This window comes from Rhamphochromis longiceps, linkage group LG7 (genome assembly GCF_057381845.1).
Source record: "Rhamphochromis longiceps isolate RC_006_pf linkage group LG7, R_longiceps_female_GT1.1, whole genome shotgun sequence".
In the NCBI taxonomy this organism is placed as follows: Eukaryota; Metazoa; Chordata; class Actinopteri; order Cichliformes; family Cichlidae; genus Rhamphochromis; species Rhamphochromis longiceps.
In genome coordinates, this window is record NC_140563.1 from 31,166,039 (window position 1) to 31,185,360 (window position 19,322).

A 19,322-nucleotide genomic window follows, 5' to 3' on the forward strand; every position below is an offset into this window, starting at 1 on the left:
GTCACGTAGCTGTCCGTTGCCCTGGAGGTCCACCCATTTGTAGTAGTTAGAGCAACAGAAGTTGCCTGGGACAGTTCAGCCATAACTTTAAACTTTTCCTGCTCATACATGCTTGGAACAATCTTGCCACTAAAGTTGACGCGCAACGACATATCATAGCGTGGCTCGAGCACGTTCATCATAGTTTAAACCCCTTGTTTTGGACAACTGAATACGGCCTCCCATCTGCAGCTAAACACCCAATAGCCTTTGTAATAGCTTTAGCCCGGTCGGACTGGGCAACAAAGGGCTGCTTAAATACCGCAAACTCCTCTGCTCCTCCACTTGGACCGCTAGCACTGACCATAACTATCGCTTGACAGACCCACCACGCGCACCATACGCATACTTTTTTTTCTTCTTTTTCAAATCTTCGGATCACGAGGGATCGGTTTGGATTATGGATCAACCGTGATCCGTTGCACCACTAATAAACAGGGAGCAGTGCTTTTTGGTAAATTAAAGTTTGTAACAAAATCAGATTTTTAAACCTGAACATTTACCATTGCATTAACAGCATACTGCAGTTTAGTGTGACAGCTCACCTGTTGAACACCTTAAAGACGATAGCGAGCTGATCATCCACCCTGAGCGCTCCAACCTTACAGAGACAGCAGAGGAACGCTGCGAAAGCTGCTTCATGACCTGAAGAGACAAACGAACATTAAACAGCTGCAGGATTAGTCTGCAAAGTGTGTGAGCTGCACTCAAACGCACCGCTGAGATCACTTTTCGGCATCTGACTACAGCACCAGGTCTGAGTTTTACTGCTGCTGTAGACCAGAGCAATGCTTTGGGCCAGCACTGATGAGACGATGCAAAACTACTAAAGAACAACAACAACAGCTGCAACAAGTTCAGGTGGAGCAACAACTTTTTTTTGATTTGTGGAGGAAATAAAGATCCGGTAGCAACATAACCAATCAAAGCTAACTGATAACTGGAGTGACATAGAGCACTGTTACCTGTGCCGTAGTCTATCCTGGTGGAGTTTCCCACAGACTCTTTGAGATAGACAGCAATCTCTGGAGCTGCTGCACGTTTATCAGCAGGGAGGACCACCGACACCAGTGCCTCTGCTTCCTACAAACAAAACATACAAATAAATTAACTGCTAGCCACAGCCCATGTGCATGGATGTGTGTTAGAACATGTGTGAGCGTACCGACCTGATCTAGTTTGGCGAACCAGGTTCTGTACGCCTTATTTCCGAAGCGTGACGGCTGGTCGACGGGAGGCGTCTCATTTATCCATCGGTCCAGAGTTCCCAGAAGATCCATGAGCTTCTCCACCGTCTGGGAAAAGTAACAAGGCAGTGACTGCAGCAGGACCATCGTGAGTCGGGGCAGATAACAAACCAGCTCAAGCCTGTTGGTTTCTCTAAAATCGAAATTCTTTATTTTAATGCTTTCTTCATTTTTGTTGCTCTTACTTGTAGTGTGGTTATATGTGACACATGCACGAGGCCACATTTTCTGGTTAACATCACCAAACTATCAGCTTGGCACTTTAAAATGCACCAAATATTCTCTACAGACAAAGTTTAACCTGACAGGCGTTAAATGACAGCTGATGCTCTGCTCTGCTGCGTTTCTCTTGCTACGCAGCAGATCTGCTGGTTTAGTATACAAAAACCAGCAGATCACGTACCTCAGACACTTTATATTCACATGTGAGCTTCTTTCCCTTCACACCTTCGTTCAGCGTCAGAATAAAGCCTATGTAGTCAGCGTAGGCCTGAAAGCAGAGAGGCAAGTTAAAAACACACATCAGACCAGTGTTCCAGCAGTATGGCATACATGTGACTGCTAAACATTTGATGTTAACTTGTCCTCCATTTTGGCAATGTGACAAACAAGGTGACAACATAAGGTCAGTCACACAAGCCTAGAGAACAGTCTGCAACCATCTGGCAACTAGGGCTGGGCTATAGCATACCGTTCACGGTAATACCGGTGTAATTTTGGGCAACGATAGGAAAATGAAATATCGCGATAGAATATGGGTAAAACGCGCATGCGCAGTGCCTTTGTTTACATACGCATATGGCTGCGATGCAGAATGAGAAGAGCGAAAGCGGATCATTGAATGAAACAGATGAACCAGAATTAGTTTGTAAAAATGCTGCAACTTCAGTGGTGTGGAACTGGTTTAGCTTTCGCCCGTCAGATACGCAACAAAGCACTATTTTTGGTAGAGCATGCTAGCAGGCCGTCGTTATTACCGTGTTGTTTGGAAAATACGGCACACTTAAAATCAATCCTTTGATTTTTCTGAAAATCAACAGGTCCCCTTATAATCCCGTGTGCCTTATGTATGAATTCTGGTTTTGTTTACTGACCTCGAAACGGTTTTATGTCGTACACGGCGCTCGAAAATCTGTCAAATGTTTTAGTACGACTTTGCTAAGCTACGAACTTGATGGATTGTCGGAGCATTACGGCTATCGTAGGCAGGAGCCTCGCGGAGTGATACGTACAGTGCTTCAACATAATATTACCGTATTGTGTGTGTATAACCACTTTTTAAGTTTTGTGGATATTATACATGGTTATGCTGAGGATATGTCGGCCAATTTCCACTGGAAATGTCTTTTATTTATTTATTTATTTTTTGTTTCACACATGGTACAGCAGTAATTCCTTTCCCATACGCAACCTTTTGGTTAAACTGTCAGCAAGGAATTTGCACAACTTTAATGCACATAAAAAAAAAAACCAGCAGCTTGTTTAAGTGAAAATACATTGATGGGGTTTTTGCACTAATAAAGTTGTGGAGTTGTAAAGTATTTTGTCTAGTGTCAATTATATCGTCAGTTATATCGTTATCACAAATTTTCAAATGTATATCGTGATAAATATTTTTGGTCATATCGCCCTGCTCTACTGGCAACCACTGGTGGCAACGAAAAATTAGTATCCTCTAACAGGTTTATTGAGTGTTTGCTGAAGTTTGGAGAATTGATTACTAAAGTCAGTCAGTAGGGCCCCCCACCAGCAACCATGTCATTGGGGAAAAAAACATGTGCTCCTTGTCAGATTTTATTAGGGAAACCACCTGGTGATGGATCTGGTTGCTAGCAGATTGCCACAGCTGCCGATATTTTTCATGAGGAGGACTTCTCTTCAAACACTCTGGGAAAAATCCTTTGCTTCCAATTTTGAGATCTTCTCCTCCTATATCAGAACTCATGTGAAGATTTTGTCTGAGTGGCGAGTGCTTGCGCCCTCAGTGCTGGCAAAGTAACCAAGGAGGCGACCAAAACTGAAAAATCACTGAATACTTGCTAACAAGTTTGTTGCAGATGACATCTTCCTCACAAATTACAGGCAACAGAGGCAACCTGGTAGCATCCAAAACAATCAGATGGCGGTTTCTGGTGGAGTGCCCTCTACAGCACCATCTTTGTCACCAATTTCACCATGTGACAGCCGAAAGCCTCCAGAAACGACTCACAGCCACACTTTTCCTTCATAGTCGATGGTTATATCACGTTCAATATGACAGACAACTCTCGAAGAAGACGCGTGCACACGCCCACAGGGAGGAACCAACCTGAGAGCGCTTCCACTTTCCCATGTCAGGCACCATGCTGATTTCTTTCTTGGGCACCATAAAGGTGAAGCTGGCCCCCTCCTCGGGGGCTTCATCTTCAGGAGTGGATCCTAAAAAATAATTCAGAACAGAGAATTTTCATGACATCAGTGCATAAATAAGTAATCCCCATGAGCCAAAAGCTCCGGCTGCACACTGCTCTTAACTAAACTTCAACCACTCGAGCTGATAAGTGATGCACCAAAAGCTACAGTTCCTCTAATGTCCACTAGAGGCTCCATAAGCAAGCCAGTCCCCTAGAGTCAACATCTAATTTCACCCTCTTGTCCTAATATGGTCACGTTGGCCTCAAAAACCTAAAATGGGGGCGAATAACAATGAGGCTGAGTCAAAAACCAGTGGGTGTTTCCATCTTTTCTATACAGTCTGAGATGTAAACCTGCACTCTCTGTAATGTCCAGCAGGGGGTGGCTCCAGGTTGCAAAGATTAGACTGTATAGCCGTTTATGAGAAAATAAGCCTACTTCAGTCTTGATTTATGATCTGAGTAAACACTTTCCCGATGATGTTATGGACTCAGTTACCAAAACAAACATGAAGTTTATTTAGTAAATGTTATCGCCATTTAGAGTCAAAAATCAATCGCTTTCTCACTTATGTTTGGTGACAGCCAAAAAGTTAAACTCAAAGCATCAAAAACAGATTTTTGAACTAGTGGGTGACATCACAGTTACATTAATCTTTTATATACAGTCTATGGTTAATGCTCTTTCAGCTGCTCCCTTTAGGGATTGCCACAGCTGATCATCTGCCTCCATCGAATCCTCGTCTGTCACACCAACCCTCTGCACGTCCTCCTTCGTTTGATCCACGAATCTTCTCTGTGGTCTGCTTCTTTTCCTTCCATGTTTAACATCCTTTGTCTCCCACACGTTAAACCTGATCGGTCCCTCTGATGTTCTCCTTTCTGAACCTGTTCATTCTGGTCAACCCCAATCAAAATCTGAACATCTTCATCTCTGCCACCTCTACCTCAGCCTCCTGTTCTTTTTTGTCATCGTCACCATCTCCTAACCATACATCACAGCAGGTCTTACTACTATCTTGTTAATATTTACTTTCACTCTTTTTGCTACCCTTCTATCACAAATCTCCGACACCAGTCTCCAACCTCTCTTCAGTGTTGTCTGGTGCTTTGTATGGTTGACAACCAGGTATTTAAACTCATCCATCTTCACTACTTTTATTCCTTGCAGCATCATCGTTACACCTGCCCCTCCTATTCGCACACATGTATTCTTCCTCTTCTCTCCAGACCCTCCTGCACCTGTAAACATTATAGTCCACAGAGACCTGTGCATCAACATCAGGTCTTAAATAATCAGACCCCATCTTATCTTAATGACCTTGTAGTACCATATCACCCTATTAGAGCACTTCGCTCTCGCACTGCAGGCCTACTTGTTGTTCCTAGAGTATTTAAAAGTAGAATGGGAGGCAGAGCCTTCAGTTTTCAGGCCCCTCTTCTGTGGAACCAGCTTCCAGTTTGGATTCGGGAGACAGACACTATCTCTACTTTTAAGATTAGGCTTAAAACTTTCCTTTTTGCTAAAGCATATAGTTAGGGCTGGACCAGGTGACCCTGAATCCTCCCTTAGTTATGCTGCAATAGACGTAGGCTGCCAGGGATTCCCATGATGCATTGAGTTTTTCCTTTCCAGTCACCTTTCTCGCTCACTCCGTGTTAATAGACCTCTCTGCATTGAATCATATCTGTTATTAACCTCTGTCTCTCTTCCACAGCATGTCTTTTATCCTGTCTTCCTTCTCTCACCCCAACCGGTCGCAGCAGATGGCCGCCCCTCCCTAAGCCTGGTTCTGCCAGAGGTTTCTTCCTGTTAAAAGGGAGTTTTTCCTTCCCACTGTCGCCAAAGTGCTTGCTCATAGGGGGTCATATGATTGTTGGGTTTTTCTCTGTATCTATGAAGCGCCTTGAGGCGACTTTTGTTGTGATTTGGTGCTATATAAATAAAATTGAATTGCAAATAAGCTCAAAGACGACCGCTGATGTAAACCCACCTTCAACCCAGAAGTACCACGGTTCTTCTCTTAGCGCCCTATTATCATAAGCTTTCTCTAAATCCAAAGACACAGTGAAGCTCCTTCTGACCTTCTCCATCAATACTCTGAAAGCAAACACTGCATCTGCAGACCTTTTTCTCTGCTTGAAAGGATATGCCTGTTCACCGACATTCAATACCTAGTATTAGTAAAGTAATTTAATAATCTTTCCAGTGTGTTTTCAACAACTTTATTCAAGCACAGGAATCGAGGTCCCCTTTAAAGACGACACTAATCAATGTGCTGACTCCGGTTAGCAGCCAGAAAGTACTGAGTACTTTTTACTCACTGTGTGCAAGCTGACACCTCACACACAGCCAGGTAAGGAGACTGTGTCTCTGTCAGACTGTGCTAAAGTCTGCTAACATCACCGTATTTGCGCCACAGAGTTCAAATACAACCAGCCCAGGTGGAGAACCTGCAGTCAGTGAGTGTGGACGACTCTTGGCTTCCAGGTTCATCTAACAGCCCTTAAATCAAACCCTAAAGCCTCGTTTCTAAAGGTCACTGCCTTGAAAGCGTCAAATAAACATCACACGACACACTGCTGACGCCGAGCACGAGCATCAAGCCGAGCTTTACCTGACTGCTGCTCTGTTTCCGCCATGGCGAGCCTGACAGTCTTCTTCGTGGTGTGTTTTCCCGGCAGACTCATTACTCATGGCTCAGTACTGCCCCCACATGTTCGCATACTGAGTGGCACCCCAAGATTTCTCAAATTGTTGAAAATCAAACTTTTATCTTAAAGTACATTTAATGCTTTCGTATAGTGGAGGTAAAACGAGAAACTAAGAGGTTACATCGAATTTGTACTTATAAGTGCGCATAACTGCTACTCTGCCACTTATTTATTGCATCTGGGGCAGCCGGCCACCCCGGCTCTTTTCCAGCTGAGTAACTTTAGCAGATAAAGCACTGAGCAGCTGCAGAGAGGCTGTGCAGTCAGGCTACAGCACCGCCCGCCTGACGGATAAAAAAAAAATAAAGCTGTGTAAGATCGTGGTGGCCGGACTCTGTGCTTCATTGGACTGCTCTCTGTGTTTTTGTGGGCGTTTCTACCTCCGACTGCAGAATGTGGGGCATTTGCAGCAGATCTGTGGTGAGTAACGGCAGCTTTAGCGGACTGACTGTTGGTTTGTTTGTGTGTCCCCCACCCCCCGAGTTCAGCTTTCACACTCTGACAGAATTAATGACATCCACGTTAATTAATTCACCCGAGACTCGATTTTTTTTCTGAGCTAGAGTAAGTTAATTAGCTCGCTGCTGCTACTAGGCGGAAAATTCTGTTTGTTAGCTGTTAGCTGTGGCTAATATTTAACGCACCGGCAATTACAGAAGTGGGTGAAAGGTGAATTTAGCTCAAAGACAGTGGAACACCAGCGTGACTGCAGCTTTAAAGATACCTTTAATGTAGTCCAAGCCTGTGTAAGTTGGATTAAAAGCAGATGCTACAACATAAATACAATAAACCGATGAGATTAGCATGTGTGCACACCTTTTAAACACATTAAATACTCTTTGGTTGAATCATAATCTGGTTTTGTAGGTTTGCTGTTGACCCTCTGCTCATTATCCTGTGATGTTAGTTTTCCCCATGAAACTAATATGCAAAGCTGTAATAACTACAGAGGTATAAAGCTGGTGAGCCATACCATGAAGTTATGGGAAAAGGTTGTTGAAGCTGGGTTAAGGAGAGAGTTGAGGATCAGCAAGCAGGAGGGTGACTTCATGCCAAGAAAAGAGCACTGTAGATGTGAGGTTTGCTTTGACAGTGTTTATGGAGAAGTGGCTATAGAGAAAGCATATGATAGGGTGCCAAGAGAGGAAATGTTATAGTGCATGAGGAAGTCAGGAGTGGCAGGGAAGTATGGGAGGATGGTGCAGGACATGAATGAGGACAGCGAGAGGTGGTGAGATGTGCTGTGGGAGTGGCTGATGATCCGCTGTGGCAGTCAAACCTTTTGTCTTAATGTCATTTCTCTTATTTCTCTGTTAAAGGTGGGGATGATGAAGACCTGCGGTTTTGTGAAGACCAGTTTCTTGGTCAAACCAGTATCAGCCACTCGAGCCGCTGGCCGATACTTCACCCACCAGAAGGGGCTGCCATGCCTGCCTGTCCCCACTTTGCAGCAGACCTGTGAGCGATACCTTGCCGCCCTAGAGCCCATTGTGGAGGCAGACGAGCTGAAGCACACCAAAGGGCTGCTGGAGGAGTTTCAGCGAGCTGGAGGGCTTGGAGAGAGGCTGCAAAGGGGTCTGGAGAAGAGGGCATCCAAAACTGAGAACTGGGTGAGCTCAAAAAGGGGACCTTGTTTTTGGCACTCTGGTCCTTTAAATATATTAAACTAGACTTATGGTGCTTATTTCCACCTCCATACTCTCATTTGTGGACTCTGCTAGAGTAGCTTTGTTTGAATTTCAGTTCAAAATAATACCCCTTTTTCTTACTTTGGGCTTTTAATTCTTCCTCTGTGTGAAATAAGTCAGATTTCACTTCCTCACACTCCTCACAGCCAACTTTCTTCTGATTGGCTGACCCCTCTCAAAGAACAGGAGGGTGTGACTTCTGTGCCTGATTTGACCATATTAATGATATTCCTGTATGACATCACACAGACCTAAGAGTAGAAAAAAACTGACTGTCTAGAGCAGTTTCTTCTCAACCTTTTTTATGCAGTGTTGATGTCAGACGTCCTGCCTCATCTTAGTTTTTGTTGTTGGTGAGGAAGAGGCTAAGGGGTCTTTCTGTAAGATCTAATATTTCTTCTTTAAAGGAAAATCTGATAACAAAGTTATTTTGTGTCCTTCTTCTTGGTGTGTGATCCACTCAGTGCCTATCTGTGTGTTTGTCTCTCTTTAGCTGTCACAGTGGTGGGTTCAGGTGGCTTACCTCGACTATCGTTTGCCTGTGGTCGTCCATTCAAGTCCTGGGTTGGTTTTGCCTCGCATGAACTTCAGTGATAAGAAAGGACAAATAAGGTGATCACATGCAGCTTCTTCCAAATGTCAGAGTCTCTTTATTGCTCTGAATCCCAAACAGGTTTTCGGTGTCTCTTTCCCTGCAGTATAAAGTCATGCACCTTGATTTCCCTGATGATGACTGAATTGTTTGTTTTTACAGGATCTGGTTGGACCAAATTAATTTTGTCCATTTTTTTTTTTGGCTTTTTGAAAAAAAAAAAAAAAGATGCAACAAATAGATTTTGACTAAATGTCATGTTTTTAGACTAAAATGTGAACGCCACTGAACATGTGGTGTTTAGGGTTAGGTCTGAATCCATGTGTCCATCATAAACACATTCAGTTCAGTCATTGAAGTAAATAAAAGATGTGGATCTTTGAACCTTCCTTCCTTCCTTCCTTCATTCCTTCCTTCCTTCCTTCCTTCCACCCACTCATAAGCTTGCATCATCTTCCTCTTCTTCTTCTACTCTTTCGTCTACTTTTTCATCTACTTTTTTATCCTTCATTTCCTTTTTGTTCTCACTCTCACTTCCTCATTTCCTCTCCCTCCCTTTCCCCTATTTTTTCCTTCTTTTTATTTCATCTTTCCTTTCCTTTACTCCTTTCCTTTTTTCTTTTCCCTTGTCAAAGTTTCATGTTTTTTCAGCATTTTCTTTGGCATACCCTGTGAATCTCTGGGCTCCTGTCACTGAAACTCAATAGATTATATTGATCTCTGTCTATCTGTCTTCAGGTTTGCAGCTAAACTGATAGCAGGCGTTTTGGACTTTAAGACAATGATTGATAAGTGAGTACGTATTTTAAAATGTGGTTTTTATTCAGTTATGTTCAGCAGGGATGAAATTTTATATTTTAATGAGATAACATGATCCTGAATACGTTTTAATCAGTCAAACCGAAGCATGCAGTAAATGATAGAATATTTTTCTTTCAGTGAAACTCTTCCGGTCGAGTACCTGGGAGGGAAGCCTCTCTGCATGAATCAGTACTACGAGGTGCTGTCATCATGCCGGATCCCTGGTCTGAAGAGAGACTTGGTGGTGAACCACGCCAAGAGCTCACGACCCCCCAAACACATCACCGTAGTGCACAACTTCCAGGTAAGCAGCTCGCCTTCTGCAGCCTGACGTTAGAGATCAGCAAACACGGTAAACTCGAGTTTTCCAGAGTACACTCGGCACTTTCATGGGTCTGAACGGAGCAGCCACGTGAAACCTGTGTGGTGTTCTGGCCACGGAAACAGGCCGGCAGGCTATGTTTGAAATAACAGATGTTCAGAAGTCCAACTTTTTGTGCGATGGTTAGCATCTTCCTCTGCCTTTTGTGTGCTACCAAAGGTGCCTTTGACGGTGCAAAATGTTTCGTCGACATTGTTGCGTTTGTTGGGGAGAAAACTTACAAACATACAGTGCAACACTTCAGAGTCAAAATTGCACACAAAAAATCAGTGAGGACACGAAAGGTGAACGGCGTTATACAAGGGGACCGCTGTAGTTATTAGTTTGAATTCTTTTTTTTCTTTTTTTTTAATATATATATATAATTTTTACTTGCTCTTTTAAAAAAAGAAGGATTTCCCGGAGGAACCTACTTGAGGGATTAATAAAGTTTTATCTAATCTAAAACCACCGGGGCTGAAATATCAAAATGCATAGGCTATGTATTTTCTCTGCTTCAGATTTTAAGATTTTGAGTGAACACACTCATAGCTTGATTGAACAGTGATGTGTTATCTTTATCACCTATCCTGACTGGTGATAATAAATGAAACTAGATGAGTAAAGCGATCCTGGATATGTTAAACTTGCTTTGTAGTTGGCACATCTGAGCGAGCATGGCCTTTAGCAGTCCTGGCACTGCTTTACGCATTTTAGAAACAATAGAAAAGCACAGTCAGTCAGTCAGCCATCCTATTTATTAAGAGTCTAGCTGCTTGCTGTTGTTAGTAATTAATTTTAAGGCTGAGAGTTTTAAACACTGGGACCTTTTGGGGGGTTTTTTCTTCACTGCATCCACCATTAGGGGGCGATATTCAGCTAATGCCATACAGTATTCCAGGGTTTGTTCCAGGCTATTAGCCTGCAGTTAGCATTACCCCCTAATACATTCTTCCAAAGTAGTAATATTTATATAGGTTTGCAGATCTATACCCACAGACATAAACCTTTTGTGATTCATATAAAAGGAGGAACTGAGCGCTCTTCTAGTTTCAGGATCATTTCCTTCATCTTTTGCATTTTTGATTCATAAAAAAAAAACAACTTTGACTGGGCTTGTTTTTAAGAAACAAATTAGTATATTAATCACTTGTGATGGATGAATGTTTGTATGTCACCCTAGTAGAAAGATTAACAAATCCCCCAAAGTTACCACTCTAGCACTTTTGCTTCCTAATTTAAATCAGGAACTATTCAAAGAATGTGTTAGACACAGGTCTGGACACCAGCTTTTGTTGCATCTGCATCTGGCAGACTGATTTCTGACTTAACCTCTTTCTTCCACTTGGATCCAGTTCTTTGTGCTGGACGTGTACAACAGCGCCGGAACTCCGCTGACTGCAGATCAGCTCTGCGTCCAGCTGGAGAGGATCTGCAGTGCCTCAGCAAACTCCAACTCGGAGCCTGTCGGCATCCTCACCACGCAGCACCGAGACTCGTGGGGCAAAGCCTACCTCAACCTCATCAAAGGTGAGCCAACAGGACGCTGACTGTGTTATGAGAGCTGCTAGTCTGTGGAGCAGTTTAGTCACTTTTTGTTTTGTGTGTGCAGATAAAACCAACAAAGAGTCGGTGCTGGCTATCCAGAGGAGCATCTTCACACTGTGTCTGGATGGAGCGATGCCTCGGGTGTCTAATGAGCTTTACCGCAGCTGTGCCGCCATCCAGATGCTGCACGGAGGAGGCAGCCAGTGGAACAGTGGCAACCGCTGGTTCGACAAGACGCTGCAGGTGACCTGCACGTGCATACAACAGTGATCACAAAAGACAGCAACAACCTCATTAGACAGCCTGCACGCCAAGGTGTCTGTACATGCAGATGTTTCTCTCTCACTCAGCCTAAATTCAGCTTGAAGTGTTGTAAGAGAAACATCAGTATTACAGAAGAGCCTTTAAATCCCTCAAACTCTTAACAAACAACAAGTTTAACTGAAGGAAGGTGGCTGTATCTTAGACTGCAGGACAGTTTTAGCTGAAAAACATGAGTGGATGCATGTTTTCATGCATCAAGACATTTGATGTTTCTGAACCTGTCTCCTGCAGCAAGGCCTGGTTTCCTCACCCTGGTGGTTTGGTCTCTCTTCAGTGGGCTTTGATGTTTGATAAACTGGAACTGTGGTTACTGTAATAATAATATAATAAGGCCGTTAAATCCCTCAGCAATAGAGAAAACGTGCAGTGTTTTCCTTAAATGTTTTTTCTTCTGTCTTCCAGTTCATTGTTGGAGAGGATGGGGCGTGTGGAGCAAACTACGAGCACGCTCCGGCTGAAGGTCCACCCATCGTAGCCCTGATCGACCACGTTGTAGAGTACACGTAAGTAGGTCACAGATTATCTTCAGTTTATTTTCATAGAGGAACCCTTTAGAGCCTCTGGTATGGGAATGTTCACCACAGCGTGATTGGACATGTTTGAAAGCACTACATTTGTTTCAGTTGCTCTCTGCAGCTCAATTTCCATCTCATCCACTCATTCAGATTTCTTTTTCTGGTGTAAACACAGAGTCTGTGTATGTTTTGTTTTCTCTTTGTGTTTACAGGAGGAAGCCTGAGATGGTGCGGTCTCCCATGGTGCCTTTACCCATGCCGCGGAAATTAGACTTCCACATCACGCCGGATATCAAGAAAGACATCGAGGAGGCCAAGAACAGCATGAACACGTGAGGGCAGCTTTTGGGATGAGTATCATGTTTGGGCAATATTTTATTTTTTCAGGACAATATTTGTGTTAACCCAGGTATAATTTGATATAGATTTGAGCAGTTGTGTGTAAAACAAACATAAAGAGATAACCTTGTTCAGTACTGACATGTGAATATGAAAAAGCTAACATATGGGTTGTGATTTTTTTCTTTTCTTTTCTTTTTTTTTTCCTTGATTTTCTTAACTTGTGTTTTTTTTCTTGGGGACTAAAAATGAATCCAGTTAGAAGCTTTACCCTCTTTATCCAAAGTTTTCTTCAAGCTTAATCTGTGTGACCTAGCTTATCTGTATCGGTAGGACAAAGCTAAATATACTGCCGCTTTAATACGCTTTGTGGCCAGTTTCACATCTCGCTGAGCTCAGCAGATTGTTTACAAGTACATATTGCCCTCTGGTGGGGCTTTTGTGCAGCACACAACAAGGCAAATGGAAATATATCATCTCCTTATGTAAAGGAAAGAAGAACATCTTAATATGATGATACTGAAAATCATAGTCTAAATACTCTGGTACAACAATGTTGTCCAAACTTGCTGACTGCATACGTGTTAACAGTCAGTGTAAATGTGACATCTTTCCCTTACAGACTAGCCCAGGACCTGGACATGAGGGTGATGGTTTTCGGACACTTTGGAAAAAACTTCCCAAAAGCCCACAAGATGAGTCCCGATGCCTTCATCCAGATGGCGCTGCAGCTGGCCTACTACAGGTGAGGCGCTGGTTGGTGTTAGTGCCTGGCTTTCTAACTGTAGCACAGAGGTTGGACTAGGGGTGGGTTTTTATAATCGATTTATCGATTAAAATCGATTCTGACTTGGATAACGTGAAATCGATTCATTAAAATCCTGAATCGATTTTTTTAATATAAATTTATTTTTCCCGAAATGCCAGAATCTCAGGTGAAAGATCACAAAATTTCAACAACCACCAAACAGCTAAGACAGTAAATGAGAGCGGGTACACGGATTCTGCACAAAGACTTAAACACACAGCGCGGACCCGCCGACGGATCAGAATCAGTGAGATGTCGCCTTTCTCAGCTGACGGTCGGGGTTGAAAGCCGACAGCTTGCTGATTCTGATCTGTTGGCGCTTTGTGTCCACGCCCTTTTTGCGCTGATCATAAAGCTGTTAGTTTTATCTCTCTCCAAACAATATTGACCGAACCAGCAGCAAAAGAAGATCCAAACTACAAATGTAAACTTTTTAAAATTATGCAGCCGTGTCTCTAACAAAACCGCTGTAACTTCAGAGTTAACGTTCATATGTTGATTAATGGTTTTCTTTCATTTTTGATGTACTGCAGAATATTTTTATAAATTCCCAGGTCAGGAAAATCACCTTCATGTTTTTCTGTGTTTTATCTTCAGCTACTTTGACACAAAGGCATCTGCTGTGATGCTCACACCTTTGATAAAGTCTTGCGTGTGTCAGCTTCCTTTTTATAGATACAAAAATATGTAAATGTACTGATCTGAATTATAATATTTCTGACTGTCAAAATTTCCCAGATTTAAATCAAATTGAATTGAATCGAATTGTGGATTCGGGACCTTGTGAATCGGAAACGAATCGATTCTAGAAATCAGTGACGATACCCAGCCCTAGGTTGGACATCATATGAGCCATTGCTCTGTCTGTGTAGGGGCTTTTAATTTAAAAATTTACAAGATTTTCCCTGTTATTCCTCTGTGTGTCTTCTAGCCTTCTTTATCATCTCAGTGCAGCTAAACCCAGGTTATGTAAAAAAAATATTATTTTTTTAAAAAGGTCCTGCAAGATCCTCTTAAGCATCTCTCAGCAGAGAGATGATTTTGGGATGCTTCTGTAAACTGCTGTAATCGGTAGGATTACAAGTGTCATCTTTATTTAGTTTCGTTCTTATATGAATTTAATATAAATATAAATTCTTCTGTAAATCTTAAATCTTAATTAAATTAACTATGTCTTCTGAAGTGGAGCTGTGACTGAACATCAGAGCAGTTTAATTCCTCATTTTTGTTCCTGGAGGTAAAATATCCTCTCCTCTCTCCTTGCAGGATGTACCAGCAGTGCTGTGCCACATATGAAAGCGCCTCCCTGCGGATGTTCAGACTCGGTCGTACTGATACGATACGATCAGCTTCACGTGCCTCAGCCGCCTTCGTCAGAGCCTTTGACGATCCCAGCAAACAGGTCGGCCACCAAACTGATCATACAGCGGCCAGGAATGAATGTTTTTATTTGATTTAATGGCTTGTTTAAATTCAGGTTTTATTAAACTAGACTCGTTAAATGAATGTGAGTCAAGTTTAATGCAAGTTTGATTTTTCCATCTTCTTCCTGTTTACACAGAACTCTGAGAAAGTGGATCTCATGGAGAAGGCTGTAAAGGCTCACAAGTCATACACTAACATGGTGAGTGCTCACAGCACTGGGACTGTAAAAGGTCCAGCAATGAGCACATCTCTGCAGTGACAGTAGAGGTGACTCTCGCCTCACATCTACAGTATGGGTGCAGAAAGTGAAGGGACCTGAATATTTAGTGAATCCACTGGAAAAAAAAAAAAATCATTGCTTTTGCTCTGTCTCTCCTTCATAGGCAATCAGTGGTCAGGCCATCGACAGACACCTGCTGGGTCTGAAGATGCAGGCCATCGAAGAGAACCTCTCCGTCCCTGATGTCTTGAAAGACGCCGCCTACACTAAAGCCTTACACTATCGACTGTCTACCAGTCAGGTATACAACAATATTCTGAAGCAACACATGCAAGTAGAAAATGTGACCCTGCGACCTTGGCGGTTTCATGTATATGTAATTCTTTTTATGTAACTTGAGCAACACAAACTCCAGATGAGTTGAAACATCTAAACGTCCTGCAAGCTAACCTCTACTTCTTATATCTTCAAAAAGGTCCCATCCCAGACCGACTGCGTCATGTGCTTTGGCCCTGTTGTCCCCAACGGGTACGGTGTGTGCTACAACCCCATGAACGACCACATCAACTTTGCAGTGTCTGCTTTCAATAGCTGCAAAGAAACAGCCGCAGCACAGCTGGCTCAGGCAGTGGTGGACGCGCTGCTGGACATGAGGACACTGCTGGAGCAAGCGCCGAGAGCCAAACTGTGAGGCTCCAATCGAACGTTTCCGGAGATGAAACAAATGCTGCAGTGAGACAGCCGATTTGTTTGATTTATGATGCACTTTAAATGAGACTGAATCAGTGAGAACTGCTGTCCTCCACATTTCTAATGATTTTATGATGTTACTAAAAAATAAATAAAATAAAATAAAAAATCACAGAATGAGTGAAGCACATGTTTACAGCATGAAAATTTAACTGTTTGGTGGTTTTGACTGGATATTTCACCATCACATGATCACCTGATCAGACCGAAAACCAACAAGTCAAAACTCTTTGAATCTTTAAAAAAAAAAAAAAAATTAAAGCTGCAAGCAGCGTTATGAGGGCCCTCGCACCGCGGCGCGTTGAGCCACGACCAACACCTAAAACCAGCACGTCCGATCTGATGTCACATTGATGGAATTCATGCATTTAACCACCAGCTTACTTTTCATCTCGGTCAATCATGATTATTATAGTCATCCTACTAGGTGGCGCTCTAACCAATACTGACAAGTGGCATAGCAAACATTTCCGAGCTCAAGTCTCATCATGCCTGCGACCTTCGGGAGAGATTGGACATTGTGTTTTTGAGTGACAGCAGATTACTGCTTTTTGGCGAGTGACTGAAACTCTACGTGCCGCCATGACCACCCCGTTTCCCTGAACGTAAAAAGCTTCGCAATTTAACATCACAAAGGTCTTTAGATTCCTCACACTGGAGATTGGTTCAATATGATGAAATCACTTGGAGTTCGTCAAAGTACGGTGCCTGAAAAGAGGGGAAAATGTCACCGAAATTACACATTAAATTTAAAATGGCTGACTTCCTGTTGGATTTGGGATATTGCTCCAAGAGACTTTTTTTGTACATCTTGATATCTTGTATAAGTTTACCAGGTTTCAGACATAAAACACAGAGCAGGGGCTGATGTTTTGAAATTTTGTAGGGGGCGCTGCAGAGCCATTTTGCGCTATTCAATGAAAATGATCACATAACAACAAAGCCTTCATCACGTTGGAGGTGTGGCCCAAATTTCAAGACTTTTTAAACTTTCCAAGCCCCTCAAAAGCCACTTCATTGTTCATGGTGAACCGCGTTGCCACCAGGATGCGCCATTCAGTTTAAAGTCACAATTTTTGCACTGAAGCATCATGAAGGACTGATGGTGATATTCACCGCTTTTGAGGTGGCCACGATGAACCTGTGAAAATCAGTACAACAAAATTAAAGCCATGACATTTCCTGTTGCCACTAGGTGGCGCTGTGCGTATTCCTGACAATGGGCACATCAATCTGTTCAGGGCAGGTCTGACATCATGCCTGTAAAGTCTGGTACTGATCAGACTGGATTTCATTGAATTACACTAATTTGTTTCGCCATGCTGCTGGGGTCACACCCTTTCGCGAAAAGTCACAGTTTTCACTGTAACCCAAGACCAACTCCTTAAGGCTTTCCTAGAGAAATTTGAGGCTGCAGATGTCACCCATCACAGTACTGTACCCCAAAGTGTAAAACATGACATTTCCTGTTTCCACTAGGTGGCGCTGTCCCTGATGTCAAATATGGCAGTTGAAATATGTTCAGGGGTGGAGCCTTATCATATGTGTGCTCTTTGGTCCAGATCGGACAATGTATGACAAAATGAGAGGCAATAAGATTTTCATGGCGAGTCATCGAAATTTGCCGTGGCGCCACGGGCTCACCGTATCGCGAAAAGTCAAAAGCTCCACAATTTAACATGGCCCAGGTGTGTAGTTGGCACTGACCAAAGATGAAGCTTATACGACCAAATCCCAAGGAGTTCAAAAAAGTTCGAGGCATGGAAATGGCAAAATTTGAGCCAAAATGTCACCTTCACTTCTAAATTGCGGACTTCCTGTTTGGTTTGCGTCAATGGGCCCACAGACTTTTTTGTTTGTCTCGGCATGATACACATGTGTGCCAGATTTCATACATGTGGTCGTAGGGCTGCATTTAACAAGGCATAGGTAGCGCTCTAGAGCCATTTCCCAGTGCTCATATGTAAAACCATTAAAATACAAAATTTTTTGCCAGACCTGGCATGTGTGCAAAATTTCATGAGTTTTTGAGCATGTTTAGGCCCTGAAAAACGCCCTTGTTTTTCCTGAATAATAATAATAATAACAAGAAGAAGAAGAACAAACGGAGCAGATACAATAGGGCCTTCGCACTCTCAGTGCTCGGGCCCTAAAAACTTGATCACACAGATTATTTTCTGTACTTTGAAAAAAAAATCATTAATGAAGACTGCTCGTTGTCTGATAAGAATATTTATCTGTTATCTCTAGTTATCTGTAGCTAGCAGTCTGGTTTGTACTTGTGTGCCTTAGACTTCCATCATTGTGTAATGCACAAAGCTGCGCAGGGTGAAAATGTTTTTATTACTTTTTTTAGTCTTGAACTTGTAAAAATAGGAGAAAGTTTTAGAAAATAACATGTTTGGACTATTCCATAGTTTAAAACATAACCAGAGAAGTTTAGATCAAGCCCACCAGAGACCACATTGTTGGAAATCAGTAACAGCTGCAAGCCATTTTGCAACCCTGCTCTACTCTGCCTTCTCTTCTTGATGACTTTTCCCACACTGTGTGAACTTGACTTTTGACTAGAGTCTAAAAGTTCACCACAATCATAGATCGCGAATGGCCTTAACTGGGTTTAAGGCCATATGTTATGTTGCTTTGTTCTGCAGCACTTAAAGATTAGGCTTTAAGATTACACTAAAACATGTTTACTGGAGTCTAAATGAGGTTGTGTGTTCACATTTGACTAACAGAATTTTGTTGGCCAGTTTAAACGATGGGAACGATGTAATTATTGTGAATGTAAAAAATACAAAGTTAAAAGAATGATTAAATGAATATTGTTCAAAGCACTTGTTTCTTGTATATTTTTCTTTATTTTATTCTTATGGTAACATGTGGGGTTTTTTTGTTTGTTTTTTCTCTTAGCACCATGGTTCATGGACACTCACAGCCACTTCATTAGGTATACCAGTTAAGTTGTTTAACACAAATCAGCCAATCACGTGGCAGCAACTTGGTCCTGTGAAGGTGATAATATTTACTGAATTTAAATGGGCTCCACAGTCGGAAGGTAGACTCATAATCTGCTAAAACAGGGGTGGGGAACTCCAGGCCTCAAGGGCCGGTGTCCTGCAGGTTTTAGATATCACCCTGGGTTAACCCACGTGAATTAAATAATTAGTTCATTACCAGGCCTCTGGAGAACTTCAAGACATGTCCTGCAGGACACCGGCCCTCGAGGCCTGGAGTTCCCCTGTGCTAAAATTGCTGTTGGAAAATATATAACAAGCCCTTTTTATGATGTGACGGTGATGGTGAATAATTTGTTTAGCACTAGGGGAAAAAAACACTTTAACCAAAGCTACATAAGCATGAAAGCATGAACAGTCTGATGTGTTACACCAAATGCGAAGCAAAGCTTGGCCTCGTGTTACCCATGTGAATACAGTCACACTGGAAAGCCCCAAATATTTGCCACTAACAACAAATAGGATGAGAAAGAGTCCAATGTTATTCCAACTGGACATTTAGTATGACATGAACATTTAACCCTTGGAGGCTCCTTAAAA

At 42.6% G+C, this 19,322-nt stretch overlaps 2 protein-coding genes across 2 annotated transcripts in view; one reads left to right on the forward strand and one right to left on the reverse strand.

Moving 5' to 3' along the window:
• Nucleotides 1-6,579, reverse strand: part of ptpa (protein phosphatase 2 phosphatase activator) — a 30,830-nt gene extending 24,251 nt beyond the window's left edge. Inside the window, exons 1-6 of the mRNA XM_085413346.1 lie at nucleotides 6,298-6,579; nucleotides 3,595-3,704; nucleotides 1,690-1,776; nucleotides 1,209-1,334; nucleotides 1,005-1,122; nucleotides 585-684 (exon numbers count right to left, since the gene is read on the reverse strand). Of these exons, the coding sequence (XP_085269472.1) occupies nucleotides 585-684; nucleotides 1,005-1,122; nucleotides 1,209-1,334; nucleotides 1,690-1,776; nucleotides 3,595-3,704; nucleotides 6,298-6,370 (614 nt within the window). The 5' untranslated portion in view covers nucleotides 6,371-6,579. The remainder of the gene's footprint in view (nucleotides 1-584; nucleotides 685-1,004; nucleotides 1,123-1,208; nucleotides 1,335-1,689; nucleotides 1,777-3,594; nucleotides 3,705-6,297) is intronic.
• Nucleotides 6,580-6,634: 55 nt separating this feature from the next.
• Nucleotides 6,635-15,882, forward strand: crata (carnitine O-acetyltransferase a). The gene is made up of 14 exons (XM_085413345.1): nucleotides 6,635-6,814; nucleotides 7,714-8,004; nucleotides 8,576-8,694; nucleotides 9,413-9,466; nucleotides 9,614-9,779; nucleotides 11,192-11,366; nucleotides 11,449-11,627; nucleotides 12,111-12,211; nucleotides 12,436-12,555; nucleotides 13,185-13,307; nucleotides 14,637-14,772; nucleotides 14,932-14,994; nucleotides 15,179-15,316; nucleotides 15,491-15,882. Exons 1-14 carry the CDS (start codon nucleotides 6,788-6,790, stop codon nucleotides 15,704-15,706), a joined length of 1,908 nt encoding a protein of 635 aa, XP_085269471.1. The 5' UTR covers nucleotides 6,635-6,787; the 3' UTR covers nucleotides 15,707-15,882.
• The last annotated feature ends 3,440 nt before the right edge of the window (nucleotides 15,883-19,322 follow it).

Coding starts and splice junctions, on each gene's coding strand:
- crata (XM_085413345.1), top strand. CDS start 6,788: ATGTGGGGCATTTGCAGCAGATCTGTG. Junction 9,780..11,191: donor CCGTAGTGCACAACTTCCAG/GTAAGCAGCTCG, acceptor ACTTGGATCCAG/TTCTTTGTGCTGGACGTGTA. Junction 11,628..12,110: donor GGTTCGACAAGACGCTGCAG/GTGACCTGCACG, acceptor TCTGTCTTCCAG/TTCATTGTTGGAGAGGATGG.